This window comes from Trachypithecus francoisi, unplaced genomic scaffold, assembly GCF_009764315.1.
Source record: "Trachypithecus francoisi isolate TF-2019V2 unplaced genomic scaffold, Tfra_2.0 Lachesis_group9, whole genome shotgun sequence".
Lineage (NCBI taxonomy): Eukaryota > Metazoa > Chordata > Mammalia > Primates > Cercopithecidae > Trachypithecus > Trachypithecus francoisi.
This window is the reverse complement of record NW_022681474.1, coordinates 52,364,184-52,380,034: the sequence shown is the minus strand read 5'-3', so window position 1 is coordinate 52,380,034 and position 15,851 is coordinate 52,364,184. Positions and strand designations below refer to the sequence as shown.

Genomic DNA, 15,851 nt, shown 5'->3' with positions numbered 1-15,851 from the left:
GCCCAATAAGGCAGAGAGAGCCGTGACCATTATGCCCTGAAAAAGCCACATGCAGGAGTCTCAAGGAGAAGGGAGTGACCAATTGCCTAGTACAGCTGACAACCATACCAGACAAGACTGAGAACTGGCCACAGGATTTGACAACATGGAGGTCATTGATGACCTTGGCAAGAGCTGTATGAATGGACTGGTGAGCACATGAGAGGAGAGGAAGTGGAAGCTTCAGGATTAGACAGGGGGCCAGGCACAGTATCCCATGCCAATCCCAGCACTTTGGGAGGCCGAGACAGGAGGATCACTTGAGGCCAGGAGTTCAAGACCAGCCTGGGCAACAGAGAGAGACCTCGTCTCTACAAAGAAGGAAAAAGAAAAAAAGAAAAACCAGCCCGGGCAACATAGGGAGACCCAGTTTCTACCAAAAAAAATTTAATTTTTTAATTAGCTGAACATGGTGGTGTGCACCTGTGGTCCTAGCTATTCGGGAGGCTGAGGTGAGCGGATCACTTAAGCCCAGGAGTTCAAGGTTGCAGTGAGCTATGATCATGCCACTGCATTACAGCCTGGGTGACAGAGCAAGACCCTGTCTCTAAAAGAACACACAGAAAAAGAAAGAGAGAGAGAAAGAGAAAGAGGTTAGACAAGGCTTTGGAGGAATTTTGTGCAAAAAGGAGCAGATGGTACAAGAGTGATGTTCTTCAGGAGATGACAGCGAATGGGATCTGGGGACAATGGAGATCTTTGGGGCTATTAGCTTGTTTGTTCCTCTCCGGCCATTCCAGCTCTCCGTGTAACCTTCCCCTCCAGGCCCCTCCACTCCAGTGACTCTTTTGGTGACTTATCCACTTGTGCATTCTGAGTCTTTCCTGTATCACCTCCTGACCCCTCCAGTGGCTCAGTCCCTATCTAGCTGTATGACCTTGGAATGAGTCACTTAACCTCATGAGAAGCAGCAATCAGTGAATCTGGTGACTTCAGTTTCTTCCAGCATCAGGGTGGACAGCGAGTCACAGTGGTAGGACCTGGGGCTGTTTCTCTAAGGTATGGGGAAATTTAGTCTCCACTTTGATCTCAGATTCATGGAGAACCCAGAACTGGTTATTAGAAAACTCTTGCAGAGTGAATAGGTAAGCTTATTTAGTATTAATTCTTCACTTGGCAAATGCTTGAGTGCCTGCTCTATCTAAGGGTGTGTCAGGTTCTGCAAGGATGGAGGATGAGCCTCTTAGATTTTGCCCTCAAAGAGCTCACAACCTTGTGGGGTGGTGGGTGTGTCTATTCAAAACCGTAACAGGGCAGACTGTCTGGCACATCACTGTGTTCATCTTTAGGACCAGTTGTCACAGTTGTGCACAGAAATTAAAGTTCCACAGGAGGTGGGATGTTTTCGGTCTTGTACTCTATGTGCCTGACACATCCTAAGCAGTCAGTACATGTTTGTTGAATGAAAGCAGTATTGAATGGTACCATTTACTTTGTGTTTTGAAGCAAGGGTGGGATTTGGACCTACACAGATGGATGAGGGGGGCATTGCAGACTGGCGGGAGGTGGGGTGGCTAGAGGCAGGAGGAGGGAATGGCTGGAGCAGTTGTACAGAGACAGTGACACCCAAGGCATGGTTGGCAATTGCAGGCCCAGTGTGACTGAATCGTGTGATATGTCAGGATGCAAAGAGGCTGAACAGGTAAGTTGGGGCCAGATAGTGGAGAGGGTTGAATTCAAGCTATGTTAAAGGGATCAGATTTATCTATAGTAGGATGATCTCATGTTCCCATTTCCCAGGGTAGTTTTGCCTGTTGTCCCAGCGTGATTACTCATGGCGGCCCCTTTCATGCTGGAGTATCCCTGTTTGGATAAGTTATGCGGTCCTGCAGTCCTAAAGGCTTTGTGGAACACCCAAAAGTTTCACAGAGGGACAGGGTTAGATTAGCTTTGAAAGGTCAGTGCCCACAATGCTTGCTGGACCTGGAGGCAGGAGCTGGGACACCCTCCAGTCTGGGCGATTCAAGTCAAAATCTTTTGGTTAATGGTAAATCACCAACAGTAGCCAGGATACGGTGAAATGGGCACTCTTTGGGGAGTGCAAATTGTTCCAGACCTTTTTTGGAAATCAATTTTGCAGCACACTTCAAGAGCCTTGAAAAATGTCTATGCCCTTTGTTAATTCCACTTCTGGAAATCTCTCCTACGGAAATAATCCCAAATATAGAAAAGGTTCTTTGCATAGATGTTCATCATAAAACTCTATGCAACAGGTCTAGAGACCGCTTAGAATGCCACAACAGACGATATTGAGGACATAGGATATATCTATCAATGGACTCTAAGTTCCATAGAACAGGGACAATGTCTGATTACTAACCACTGTATCCCCACAGCTAACATAGTGTCTGACATATTTGTTTAATGAATAAACAAGTGAATAAAATTTTGTATCAAGTTAAACAAAAAAGATACAAAACAATCCTTAAATATGATATATAAGTACCCATATGGACACACTACGATCTCAATCATTTTTTCAAAAAACAGACATACATATATGACTATGCATATGAAAACTTTTAAAATGACTCCCCAAAATGTAAACAGTGATTATGTTTGAGTGGTGGAACGCCTGATAATTTCCTTTTTTTAAATTTTATTTTTGTATATATTGTATATCTTTCATAATGAATATGATTACTTTTGTAATGGAAAAAAAAAAAAGGCCACATCAATGCTTTAATGAAGAAAGGATAGCATTAGGCAGGGTTTTAGCACTCAGCCAGGACGTGATAAAGTTTTGCATTCTCTGAGGGTTCCCAGTCAGTCTTTGTGGTATGAGTCTCTAATTCCAGCCATGATCCTCCTCTGTAAGATGGGTTCCTCCCACAATGGGTGGCAGAGGGTCCACTTGCTGGCTACAGATGCCCCCCCACACCCACCCCCCACCACCCCCAGGAGCTAGAGATACTGAGAGGTGCTGGCTTTCATTGGGGCAGTTTCTACACTCATAAGCAGCCATCAAAAATGATATCTAGGCCAGGTAGTAGCTCATGCCTGTAATCCCAGCACTTTGGAAGACAGAGCAGGGTGGATCACCTGAGGTCAGGAGTTCGAGACCAGCCTGGCCAATATAGTGAAACCCTGTCTCTACTAAAAATACAAAAAAAAAAAATTAGCTGGGTGTGGTGGCAGGCACCTGTAATCCCAGTTACATGGGAGGCTGAGGCAGGAGAATTGCTTGAATCCAGGAGGTGGAAGTTGCAGTGAGCCAAGATTGCACCATTGCACTCCAGCCTGGGCAGCATGAGTGAAACTCCATCTCAAAAAAAAAAAGAAAGAAAGAAAGAAAAAGAAAAAGATATCCAGCAAGATGAAAAACTATTGATGATACAGTTTTAAGTGAAATAGACCAGAATACAAAAAGCCATGTTCACTATGAACATATCTTTGCAAACTATACATGTGGCAAATACTTATCAAAAGAATGAAAAAGCCTCACAAAAAATATGACTACATGCTGCCAGAGATGAGACAGATAACCAAAACCAAATGCATCTTTTCAGCAATAACAATTTTAGAGACATTCCCAGAACTAGGATGGGTGTCTACAGTTGCTTACCCAGTGACTCTAGGCTCCAAGGCAACCTGTTTCTTAGAGCAGAGCTCCTCAAACTTTAATGTGCACACAATTAACCTGGGATCCTGATAAAACGTGGATTTGGATCCAATTGAGCTGGGCTGGCAGCAAGGACTCTGCATTATCTACAAGCTTCAGGTGATACTGGCGCACAGAACACACTCATTGAGGCTTCTACCCACTATCCCAATTCTTAGCACCAAGCACCTTCCCCAGATGCCTGGCCTGGCCCTCCGTCCTCAAGCATGTCTGCACCTGAAGTCATCTGTGTCCCCATCATCTTGGCACCATCAAGACTAATAATGAGAAGCAACTTCAGGCACTTGCGCGGGGTCCAGGGCCTGAGGCCCCCAATTCCTTGGGAAGTTTGGACAATGACATCTTTCTGGGGTGATGTGAAGACAAAAGTGACTCCACCTTGGATGCTAATTTGCCATGTTGACTTCTGATTAGCCCCAGTCCCATGAATGCCTCCTGACTCCTACTTTATTTACTGTCCCGAGTGTAAGAATATGTACTCCTGCTTTTAGATCAAAGCAAGCTTGATGCTATTGTGCAAATTCTGGGCTATGATGCACATGGCATTCTTGCCTGCTCTGGTGCACTGCCTTTCATTGTCTTGCTGGAGCACATTACATCCATTTTCTATGGTATATAAGCCTTGGGTCCGTGAGTAACAGTGCAGAGATCTGCCTGTCTTGTGGCCACCCAAGACCACCCTTCTGCCTATAAGTTCCCTCAATAAAACACTCAATACCAACAAACTGGATTTGTCTGCCTCCTTCTTTGGTCTCTTGGCTCCTTTGGCATTTGGGGGTTGCTTTGTGCATGTGGCCTTTTCACAAAATAGATGGGTCCCGGAGCCTGGGCTTTGCTGCCAGGTGGTCACCTGGAGCAGCCAGCAGTAGATGGCACCACAGGACAAGCACAAGCTGTGTCCAAGAGAGTGGCCCAAGAAATCTGCCCAAAATCCAACACAAAAATGAACAAAGGAACTGAATGGGAGATGTGACCAAAAGAAGCGATAAGATAAACAGCTCCAGGAAGAGAGCTACTGGCTCAAAGAGCACTTGTCTTGGGTGTCAGTTCCATGGGTTCTTGGTCAGCGTGAGAGCCCTGTGCCAGACTCCCTGTGCAGAACCAATGCCGGTTTATGATGAGGCTCTTCCAGGGCTCCAGCACATGAATACCCTGCCCTGGGAGTCTGTAGTAGGCCAGTCACTGTCCACACTGCTGGAGGGTTGGTCTGAGCCAACAGAGCCGTGCAGAGACATCCCATCCAATGCAGCCCAGAAGCAGCCTTGACATTTCTTTCCCTGCAAGGACAGGCTGTCTGGTCCACACATAAATGAAGCCTTGGGCCTGGTTCAGCATCCAGAGAACTAGGCCATAACCCCCAAGGTAAGATATTCACACTCATTGGAGCCCTTTCTCCTTTTTCCCTGGCTGGCTGGAGGAAGGGGACCCCTGCTTTTTTCAGCCAGTGCCCCATGAAGTTAGACTCCCAGGACTCCCTGCCCCTGATCCTACTGAAGGCCACTGGGATGCCCGGGATGCCCAATACCCTGAGGAAGCTTTGAAAGATTCATGGCACATTATCTGGGGCAAGTCAGCTCAGTGGTCAGAGCACGGAGTGAAGGAGGCTGCAGCCATGGCCTTGACTTCTGGAGGCCTCTGTAGTGGGTCAACAGTGGGGAAAGCCACAGAGTCTCAGTCCAGCTGCTGTATCAGATGAGGTCCTTGGAGGCAAGGAAGGGCAGGCAGGAGACTGTGGCTGCAGCAGCCTGAGTCCTGGCCCCTTCCCATGCTGGACTCCTATCCAGCACCAAACATTCAGCAGTGAGTGGCACCTTTACCACCAACCCACCATGGAAAACTTCCCTGGAGCTCTCTCCTTGGGCCAGGGCCTGTCCATGGCATGTAAGACACAAGCCCCATGATGATATATGGATTTCACCTGCAGGACACTCGCCATCTCATCGAGGAGAGGAACTTGCAGGCTGATTTCCATGTAAGGTGGAAGACACAGTGATAGAGGAAAGGGATGGAGTGGGAAGTAAGTCCTGGAATTCCTGCTGCAGAGGGCTGTGAACCAAGACTACTGGATCTATTCTCTTCAGCTGGATGCACTAATGATATAACAGTAATCCCACTGCTTTGCATTCACAGAATTCTTTACTTCTGAAGCGCCTCCATACACCATCTCTCACAGAGAGGTGACCAAGGTCTGGAGCTCTGACTCCAAGCGCTCCTTCCCTCACCCTACAGTGACCCCATGATCTCACTGATGGAGGTGAAATCCCTGGGTTCCCAGGCCAGGCATCTGTTGCTGTGTCACAGGAATGAACCCTGCCTGCTGCCAGCAGACATCTCCGTCTCTGGCATCTTTCAGCTCAAGCTGCAAGGCTTACTGTGACCTCTGGAATCTGCGCTCAGAATTCTCCCAGGAACAAACAGCTGAAGTATCAGAATGCCAGTTTTCACGATGCAAACGGCTCTTGCCAGCCTATCTGTGCCCCAGAAAGCCAGGAATGCTGGGGTGCCACCCCAGCTTGCAGTGTGCCCACTTAGCTAAGTGAAAGAGCCTGGCAAGGGACATGACAGGGAAAAGCCCTAGACCTGATTAAATGGGATTGGACCTGCCATTTAGCCTCAGGGACACTTTGGAGACTTCTGTGTGTACTGTGGACAGGGGTAGATGCTCCAATTCCTCCAGGGGGGCACTTTGCTGGCAAGTCAGCACCAGGGCCTTGATCTCCTTCTTGAAGTTGGTGTTGAGAAAGCCGTAGATGAATGGGTTGACACAGGTGGAGGCCATGGCAAGCAAGTGGCACACCAAGAAGATGAGGTTCCCATGGCAGATGGGGATGGCCTCATGGTGCCAGTCCTCCAGGCTGTTGAACACATGCAGAGGCAGCCAGAGCACAGCGAAGGCCACCACCATCGCCACCAGCACCACATTGACCTGCTTCATCTGCCCAGCTCGCAAGCTGTAGGTGCCCTTGTGGAACACACGCCCCTGCCTCTGCAGGCGCCGGTAGATACGTGCATAACAGACCAGGATGAAGCCCAGTGGGAGGCAGTACTGGAAGAGGAGGAGGAAGGTGGTATAGATGGTGCGGTGGTGAGCCAGTGGCCAGGACTCAGTACAGACCACCTTATCCGCCAGGAACTCCAGAGCCTTGGAGTGGTTCTTGTGAAAGACATTCTCCAGGATGCTATTGGCCAGGAAGGGCAGGGAGAGGACACAGGCAATGACCCAGATGAGCACAATCCCCAGGTAAGCCTGAGAGATGCTGGGCTTCCAGCCTGTTGGGTTGATGATGAGCTGATGCCTCTCCAGGGCCACAAGGACGAGCGAGAGGATGGAGACCGTCACCGACACGCACTGGATGAAGGCCGACATCTTGCAGAGGGTCTCTCCGAAGATCCAGTAATCCATGATGGTATAGATGGCGGTCAGCGGCTGGCAGAGGAGGCACATGAGGAAGTCAGAGAAGGCCAGGTTGGTGATAAGCAGGTTGGTCACGTTGGTTTTCTCCTTCTGCCTCACAGTCACACACATCAGGCAGAGGTTACCCAGGACCCCCACAACAGTCTCAATGCTGTAGGAAGTGACGATGAAGACCATCATGTCCACAGAATCCTGGCAATGGTCAGAGAAGTTGTATGGGATGCCCAGGGGCTTGCTTCTGTTTTCACCCTGTGGGGATTTTGGCAGCTGCAAGGCCAGGAGGTGAGAGGTGTTCATGGTGGATGTGAAAAGATTCCAGGACACTCGAACTAAGTGATACACTTCAGGGATGATGCCTGCAAGGCAAACAGACAAACAATACTCAGGGATCAAGCCCAGGGTAGAATCCAGGGAGGAGCAGGGCTGGGTACAAAGGCTCTCAGCTGCTTCCATCCCAAGGCTGGTACCTGGAGGGGCTATTACCTTAGGCTCATGGTAAGACACTGGCATCCAATGATTGCTACCCTGTTAGAAGCACTTGTTGAATGCTGGCTACTGTGCTCAGCACTTTCGTCTATTAGCTAGTTTATTCCTAGTTTATCAATCCATTTCATAGATGAGGAATCTAAGACCCCGAGATGGAAAGCAACTTGCCCATAGTCACACAGTTAATCAGTAACAGGGCCCCGTTACAAACTCAGGACGTCTAATGCCAGAACTTGTTCTACCAATTCCCTCTGGCTTCAGGATTTGAGGCTGTTCTGATGATGAAGAAGTTGGAGTGCTGTATGCAGAGTTTAGTGACAGAATTGTTCAGGGAGGATGGGTAGAATGCCCCTTGTCACATTTTATCTAAACGGAGACAGCAATAAATGCCACTCTGCACAGGATTGCTTGTGTCCTTCCACGGCACCCCATTCCCTTCAAGATAGAGCTAAAGCCTCGGGGATCCACACTCAGTGCACCCTCCTGGTCTCAGCCCCTCCCTGCCCTGCCAGCCTTGTTTTTTAAGCGATACCTGGCAAAGTTGAAGACTGCCCGGTATGAAAAGCCTGGCTCATCAGCACACCAGCTTCCTCCTACCACCCACTATGTGCATACACATACCTGGCCAAAGTCACAGGTGCCCAGTGTCCTCCCCAGAACCCACTCCATGACTATGTTCAAGTCACCTGATGCAGTGTGCAGCTCACAAGCACACCAGACTGTTCCACATCTCTATGCCCTGGTACAGGCTGTCCCTTCCCTGAGACCTCCTCAGCACAACGGACCCCCTGCCAAGACTGGGTTGGAATTTAGACTCCAGAGCTCCCCCGTGGTAGTGCCAATGATGGATGTTTTGCATGGGAAGCACCATACCACTACATACATCATTGTGACTCACCTCTCAGATTCTCTAGTCATTATTAATCCCACAGTTCTCAACCTTCAGTAAACATCAGAATCATTCTAGAAGCATGTTGAAAGTGCAGATCCCAGGGCCATTCCACCAGGAGATGTAGTTAAGTGAGTCCAGGATGGGAGCCAAGAATCTGTATTTAACAAGTAGACTATGTGATTCTGACACACATGGCCCTTGGACCCCATCTTGTAAAACACTATTTATAGCAGAAAACCCTATTTGAGATATTCTTTAAGTCTCATATAATGGCCATATGTATTTTTGAACATACATATTTTCTTCATGATCAATTGGTATGTTAAGGCAGTTTTTGCAGAGTACAAGGCCAAAATCAACCAGAGTTCAGTAAATTCTGTTTGTCGGCTGTCATGAATGTCACTCACTGTGCATTTGATCTACTTATAATGATGAGTCTCTGAGGTCTGGAGTTCAACACCTGCCTTGCCATCATGGTGAAACCCCGTCTCCACTGAAAATACTAAAATTAGCCAAATGTGGTGGCACATGCCTGTAGTCCTAGCTACATGGGAGGCTGAAGCAGGAGAATCACTCGAACCTGGGAGGTGGAGGTTGCAGTCAGCAGAGTGCACCACTGTACTCCAGCCTGGGCAACAGAGTAAGACTGTCTCAAAAAAAAAAAAAAAAAAAGATGAGTCTCATTTGGTCATTTAAAAGATCAAGCTGTGAAATCACCTGATAGTTTACAGTCTGGTTATTTAGGAACCAGACCTCGAAGGCAGGAAGATTTCTCCGGCACTATGGTCTTCTGGTAAAAAGGGCCATTTGGGGCTGAACATGACAAAATAAACTATTCTAGAGGCAAACACAAGGCCCAATATAAGATAAAGAGCAGCCCCAGCTGCATGAACCTGTGGCAGAGGCACTGCACTCAGAAGCAGCAAATGGGCCAGAACCCAAGGCTCTGGGTGACCATCAGCAGGGCTCGGCCAGGAGTGTGGAGAAACACCATTCATCCTGAACTGACCACCTACAGCAGGATCAAAGTGGAAGGACTGGGCTGGGAGGGCTCCAGAAAATGCTCACTGCTTCATTCACCCACTCAATAAGTGTGTGTCAAGCCCTAGGCTAGAAACAAAGGCTGCAAAGATGATTTATACAGCCATGGCCCTCCCAGAACAGAGGGGCTGACCAGCACAAATGCAGATAGAACTCACTGCCATTGCCAACACCAATATGAAAGAGAGGCCTGTGAGTTGAGAGATCAGAGAAGGAGCAGGGAGATGGGAGAAGAGGTGGCAATGGTACAGGGCTCGACGGCTGAAGAGGAGTCCACCAGCCAAAGGGACAGGGAGAGGAGGGAACTCGAGGTGCAAGGAATGGCATGTGCAAAGGCACAGAGGCAGGAAGGAGCAGAGCCTGCTGGGAAAAGTAACCAGAATAACAGGCTCCAGGGTGGCAAATGATGAAGCTGGAGTGGTGGGCCAGACCAGCAAGGTCAGGTCCATTCCAGTAAGATCACTTGGATATAGAAAATGGATTGGAGGAGAAGGCCAAGACAGGAGGAGGAGGAGCACTGAAAAGGTGGTGTTGGGCATCTGCCTGGTGCTGCTGGGCTTAGGGTACACTGACCAGTGAGGATCAGGGGACCTCAAGTCCCTCAGACACACCCAAGGGGGTGGCGAGTGTAGGAGGGACAGGGTGAATTATTACACAAGGTCAGTAAAATGGTGTCTCTGCATTTTGTCCCCAGGCAGCTCTCCAGATCAAAAACTAGAACCAGCTGCAAGCCCCAGCAGGGACCCCCTGCAGCCTGCCTTCCCAGTCAATCAGAGGAAAACTAATGAATCATACACACAATGCTAATCTCCCAGTGGGGTTAGAGTAGGGAAGGCCCTTTGCTTTGTCTCCTGAAATCTCAGCAAAAGCTACTATATCCTAACACCGATAGCGCCCAGACACCTCAGATGCACCCCTTACCTCCTCGGCTCGCAGCTTACAGGGTGAGGATGGGACAGCCCACGTCTTAGGTGAGGAGACTGAGGTCCACAGTGGGGGCAGGATGCTCCCCAGATCCAGTGTGACGCACTGCGCCCTGGGCCAAGGGCAGGCAGGGCGCCCGGCTTCCCGGAGAGTTCATATGGGGGCTTACTCGGCCCCGCCCCCAGCTGCACTCCTGCGCCCAGGAGGCATTAGGCGCGGTGCAGAGCCGCGCCTGCTTCACCTGCTCCTGCTGTGCCGATGCTGCCTGCCTGAGGAGCGGAGCGGCTGCCAGGCGCCCGCCCAGCCTGCCCCTTGTGCCCGCCTACGAGAGCGCTCCAGCCGCCCGCTGTCCCTGGGACCCCAGCACTCGCCCTGAGGAGCCGCATCTTGAGCCTCCAAGGCCTGCCTGGAGCTGCAGCCCTGCCTGCGTGTGTCTCTCATGCCCACCTCAACCCTGCATACAGGCAGACTGGAGCTGCGCGCTCGCTCTCTCTCTCTCTCTCTCTCTCTCCTCTCTCTCTCTCTCTCTCTCTCCTCTCTCTCTCTCTCTCCCTGTCTCTCTCTCTCTCCCTCCCTCTCTCTCTCTCTCCCTCCCTCTCTCCCTCTCCCTCTCCCTCTCTCCCTCCCTTTCTCTTTCTTTAGGAGTGTCTCTCTCTCTCTAGGGGTGTGTGCATCTGCCTGCCTCTCTCTCTCCCTCTCCCCACCCCCCCGCCAGTTTCCTCATCCATGAAATGGGTATAAAAAGAACTGCCTTTCATAAGTTTGTTCAGAAACATTACTTGCAGACCTCCTACGAACCTGGCTCTCCTGCTGGGCACCAGAGCTGGACAAGACAGGCTCCCTGTCCTTGGTTCCTTCTGGAGCTCTCAGCCCTGGGGGAGAAGACAGGGTACAAGGAAAGAGGGAAATAAATTATTACAGAGAGTGAGATGCTGTGAGTAAATGAGTTCAACAGGCCAGATAGATGGCACAGCTACGGCAAAAGCCCTGAGGCTGAGAGCATTCAGCCCCTGGAGACCAAGGGAGGGCAGTGTTGCTGAGAATGTCAGCCAGGGTGAGGGAAGGAGGTGGGCATCCAGGGTATGAGTGAAAACTCAGGGTGGGCCCTGGAAGTGGAGTATCTTATCTCAGCCAGTCCCAAGGTTGTGGTGATGAGAATTCAATGAGAATGGTCACTTTCTCCTTTGGAGCTGAGATGCACATGATTTGGCTGTAATGGAACAGCTTTGCTTACAAGGGCTGCTCCTGTTTTGAATACACTAGCTTATAATTCCCTGCCCCTCACCCCCACATGGCAAAGTCACATGTGTGCTTAGAGGACCTTCTGAGAGTAACAGTTTGCTTCAAGAGCACCTCCTAAACACTGGACATACACACCTGTCCAGTGAACCTCCTGTGGCTCCCATGGAAATGTCCCCATGAAGTCACGGCAGTGATCCCTCTAGAATGGCAGCTGCCGTTTGTAGCGCATAGACTCTACAGACATTACCTTAGTTAATCATCACAACAGCTCTGAGAGGTGGGCATTTTTATTCCTGTTGTGCTGATGAAGCACAGTGACACTCAGTACTTGAGCAACTTGCCCAAAGTCACTCAGCTAAGAAACAGCCAGATCCAGGATGAAAACCCATCTGCCAAGCACCCAGGCCTCTGCTCACTGTCGCTGTAGACTGGCCCCTGTCATCTCTTCTTTCTGGACCGTGCTCCTTCCTGCCTTGACTACCTGGAAAGCTGCTGCTCCTCCATTGCACCCCAGCTCCTATGTCCCTGCTGCCATGACAAATTCCTGCCACCCTCCCGTGCTCTGCTGCAGAGGCCGATGTAGAAGTCTAGTTGGTTGCCTGCCTGAGTACCCTTGTCTCCCCACTCCCCTATTTCTAGGTCATAGTTCTTGTCTCTGCCTCCAGATCCCAGCACAGGTCCACATGCAGCATCTGACAAAGGAAGGAAGGGAAGGGAAGGGAAGGGGAGGGGAGGGGAGAGGAGGGAGAGGAGGGGAGGGGAGAGGAGGGAGAGGAGGGGAGGGAAGGAAAAGGAAGGAAGACATTTAAGGAGACCTGATTGTAATGGTAGCTTCCAGACGTGTAAAATCAGAGAACACTGCTTGACCAGAAACTGCTCAACTCCAGCTGGGAACTCTATGGACACCTGTCCTCTGTGTAGGCAAGAACTCAGCCACTGTCACCTCCTTCTTGCAGGGAAGCTGTGTGGGGTCTGGATTTGCTGGTGAGTCCTTGGAGGCAAGCTTCCACATAGACACATTTGAGAACTACTGCCCAAGGCATGTGGCCTGAGCCCTAGCTCTTGTGGGTCAGAGAACAACAGAAGACCTGAAATGGTAGTAAAAGCAGCAAACAGCTCCCATACCAGGTAGAAGCACGTGAAACGGCCCTTACTCCATCCTCATGCCTAACTGGTGTGCTGTGATCATCCCATTTCACAGGCGAGAAAACTGAGCCTCGAAGAAGTAGAGTGTCTTGTCTCAGCCAACCAACTTGTAGATGGCAGGGCTGGACTTTCAATCCAAAGTCCAAGCTCTACCTTCAGGACCATAATGCCCAGGAGAGGGATAGGTAGCTCTTCCTAGCAGACATTTCAGGTTAAACCAATACTCCCAGAGCTGGCTGCCAGACCCTTTGCCTCTGCTAGGGAAAGGAGACAGCACCCCCTGGAGGCAGCAGAGCCCTGCACCAATCATAGCCAGAGCACTTGAAGCTCCTCAAGAAAGCAGTCTATAAGAAAGAACTGGGAGCTGCTGTCCTTCCCCCTTGCTGGAGTCCAGGGTCCGAATCATAGCCTGAGAGGCTCTGCCAGTCAGCCAGGCTGCATTCCGCCATCTCTGGGGAAGGAGCTGGGTAGGATTTTCCTTCTCTCATAAAAGTGGCTGGCTGGTGTGACCTACTGGAGACTGGTCTTCCTAAATAGCTTAGTGATAGGTTCCCTTCCCACCCCTTTAGGAATGTTCCTCATGAATCACCCTGAAGTCACACAGGCACACAAGTCCCTCAGGTGTGTGCAGCGCTCCACATGACCTCTCTGACCCTTAGTCCACTGCATGCTCAGTATTCCCCCTGGTCCTATAAGGAAGCTGAAGATCAGCTAGTCAGGGGATGGATAGACCCCAGCCACCCTCCTTAGTGTAAATTTGCTGGGATTTGGAATCGGGCCCATTCACAGTTGCTTTCACCACGTTGAGAGTCAGTGTGGCAACTGGTCACAAGCTGGGCACAGAAGCCATCTCACATTGCCCCAGATTCTCACCTGCAAAGCAGAGCAAATAACGAGGTTTGCCTTGGGAGCTGTTGTGGCAAGAAATGAGTTGAGATGAGAATGGATCTCCATACAGTTACGGGCGGGTGGGAAACGCCCTGCAGAGTTGTGGCTGCTGTTAGTATTCCTGTGTCCTGCATGCCTGCCCACCTCCCTGAGCCTCTGCCCCAGAGCTAATGGGCCATCCTGACCAATTCTAGCTGGAAACCTCTCCAAACCCACATCACGACCCATACATCTCACCTGGACAGTCCTAAGAGGCCCTGCAAGCTCAGCCATGGTGAGCACTTCCTAGACACTGGACAGACATATACAACTCTCCAGTGAAACCTCCTGTGACTCCCCTTGGAAATGTCCCCATGGAGTCATGGCAGTGGTCCCTCTAGAATGGGTCCCTCTGAAATCAGTCTGACTCTATTCCTCTTTCAGCCCTTCTAGTGCTGCCTCCCCCAGACTCACTCTGCATGTAAACTCTTCATTTTCAGGGAGTATAGTTGAGTTCTCAGATCCAGGCTTGTGTAGATGTTGCTTCCATGGCCTGAACTCATCAAGCTCTCCATTCTCAGAGACCCATCCCATACACACAGCTCCCTGAGAAATGTCCTTGACCATCCCTGCCCCCAACCTGTGCATTCTGAAGGGCAGCTGCAAAGCATGGCCCACACACATATAGCTCCCAGAAGCTGTCCTACTTTTTTCATGGAAGGCTATAGCAGAGGGAAGCCACATCAGCTATCCGTGGAAACCAGTTTATTTTCTGGTTCTTATAACCAAGAACCAAATATCCTCACACATTTAGAAAATCAACAGCACAAAGGAGATAGGTCAAGATGAATAAACAAAATAACTGACTCCAAAAGAAGCTGAAATAACTTAGAGAATAGAAAATAACTTTAAGAGATTAAAAAACCTTCCTTTAATGCCTAAATTAGAGAAATTACTGAATCCATATAACAAGAGCAGATTGCCATGAAATAAGAGAGACCAAGAAAGCAAGAAAGAACCATTGAAAACTAAGCACGACTACTGAAATTTGAAAACACATCATTAGAAGGGATGAGAGAACAAGCTAAGGAAATATCCCATAATGTAGAGCAAAAACACAAAAAGATGGAAACTTCAGAGCTAAAATAAGAGACATGGATGATTAACACTAATGACCCATCATCCAATTACTAAAATTTCCAGGAAGGAAAAATCAAGACGATGAAAGGCAGCATATCAGTCACAGTCTGCACAGGACACATAATTCACCCCTAGATTGTCAAACAAAGGGACTTTAGTAAAAAGGTAACTTACAGAGGTGTGGGAAGGGTTACAGGAAAAAAACAAGAAATGGTGAGGCGCCCAGAGACTGGCAGGAGAGAGAAGCAGTTACCACCCTACAACTAAAAGAACAAAAGGAGAAAACCACGTTACCAGAGGCAGAGGACGGTGGAGGAAGGGCCCCCAGTGGGAGCTTCTGTAGTACGGCGGCATGCCACCGCCTCTAGACAGCATCGAAGCAAGGGGAAGCAGAAAAGAATTATACCAACCTCTCTCTCCTTCCACTTCCAGTCTCCTGTCGGTCCCTCCCATTGACCAAACCCAGCTGGAGCCCTGCCAGCAAAGGAGCCATCAGCCTCCCCAGGCACAGGGAAGAGCAGAGAACCACAGTAGAGAATGCATCTGGGTGGGGTGTGAGCAAAATAGTCAACATATAGAATCACCAATAGCAAGAGTATTCCAGAGCTACAGATTAAAAGGAAGCCTGGGGAACTGCTCCACACCTAGACAGGTACTGCAAAATTTCAAAACACCAAAAAATAGATATATATATATTCTAACATGTTCCACAGGTGGGAGCAGGAAGAGAAAGGTTGCCTACAAAGGACATACAGAGACCATTCTCAATCTTGTCAACAACATAGGATGGTGGAAGACTATGAAAAGATGGAACTATATTTTTAGGACTCCTGGAAATATATTTTGAACCTAAAACTCTCATCTCAGCCATAATATCAAGTGTAAGGGTAGAGGCCAGGCGCGGTGGCTCAAGCCTGTAATCCCAGCACTTTGGGAGGCCGAGACAGGTGGATCACGAGGTCAGGAGATCGAGACCATCCTGGCTAACACAGTGAAACCCTGTCTCTACTAAAAATATAAAAAACTAGCCAGGCGAG

At 49.5% G+C, this 15,851-nt stretch overlaps 1 protein-coding gene across 1 annotated transcript; it reads right to left on the bottom strand.

Moving 5' to 3' along the window:
• Positions 1-3,286: 3,286 nt before the first annotated feature.
• On the bottom strand, positions 3,287-10,644 carry LOC117082411 (neuropeptide Y receptor type 4-2). The gene is made up of 2 exons (XM_033209098.1): positions 10,417-10,644; positions 3,287-7,432 (listed from the first exon to the last, which is right to left on the bottom strand). Exon 2 carries the CDS (start codon positions 7,371-7,373, stop codon positions 6,246-6,248), a length of 1,128 nt encoding a protein of 375 aa, XP_033064989.1. The 5' UTR covers positions 7,374-7,432; positions 10,417-10,644; the 3' UTR covers positions 3,287-6,245.
• Between the last annotated feature and the right edge of the window lie 5,207 nt (positions 10,645-15,851).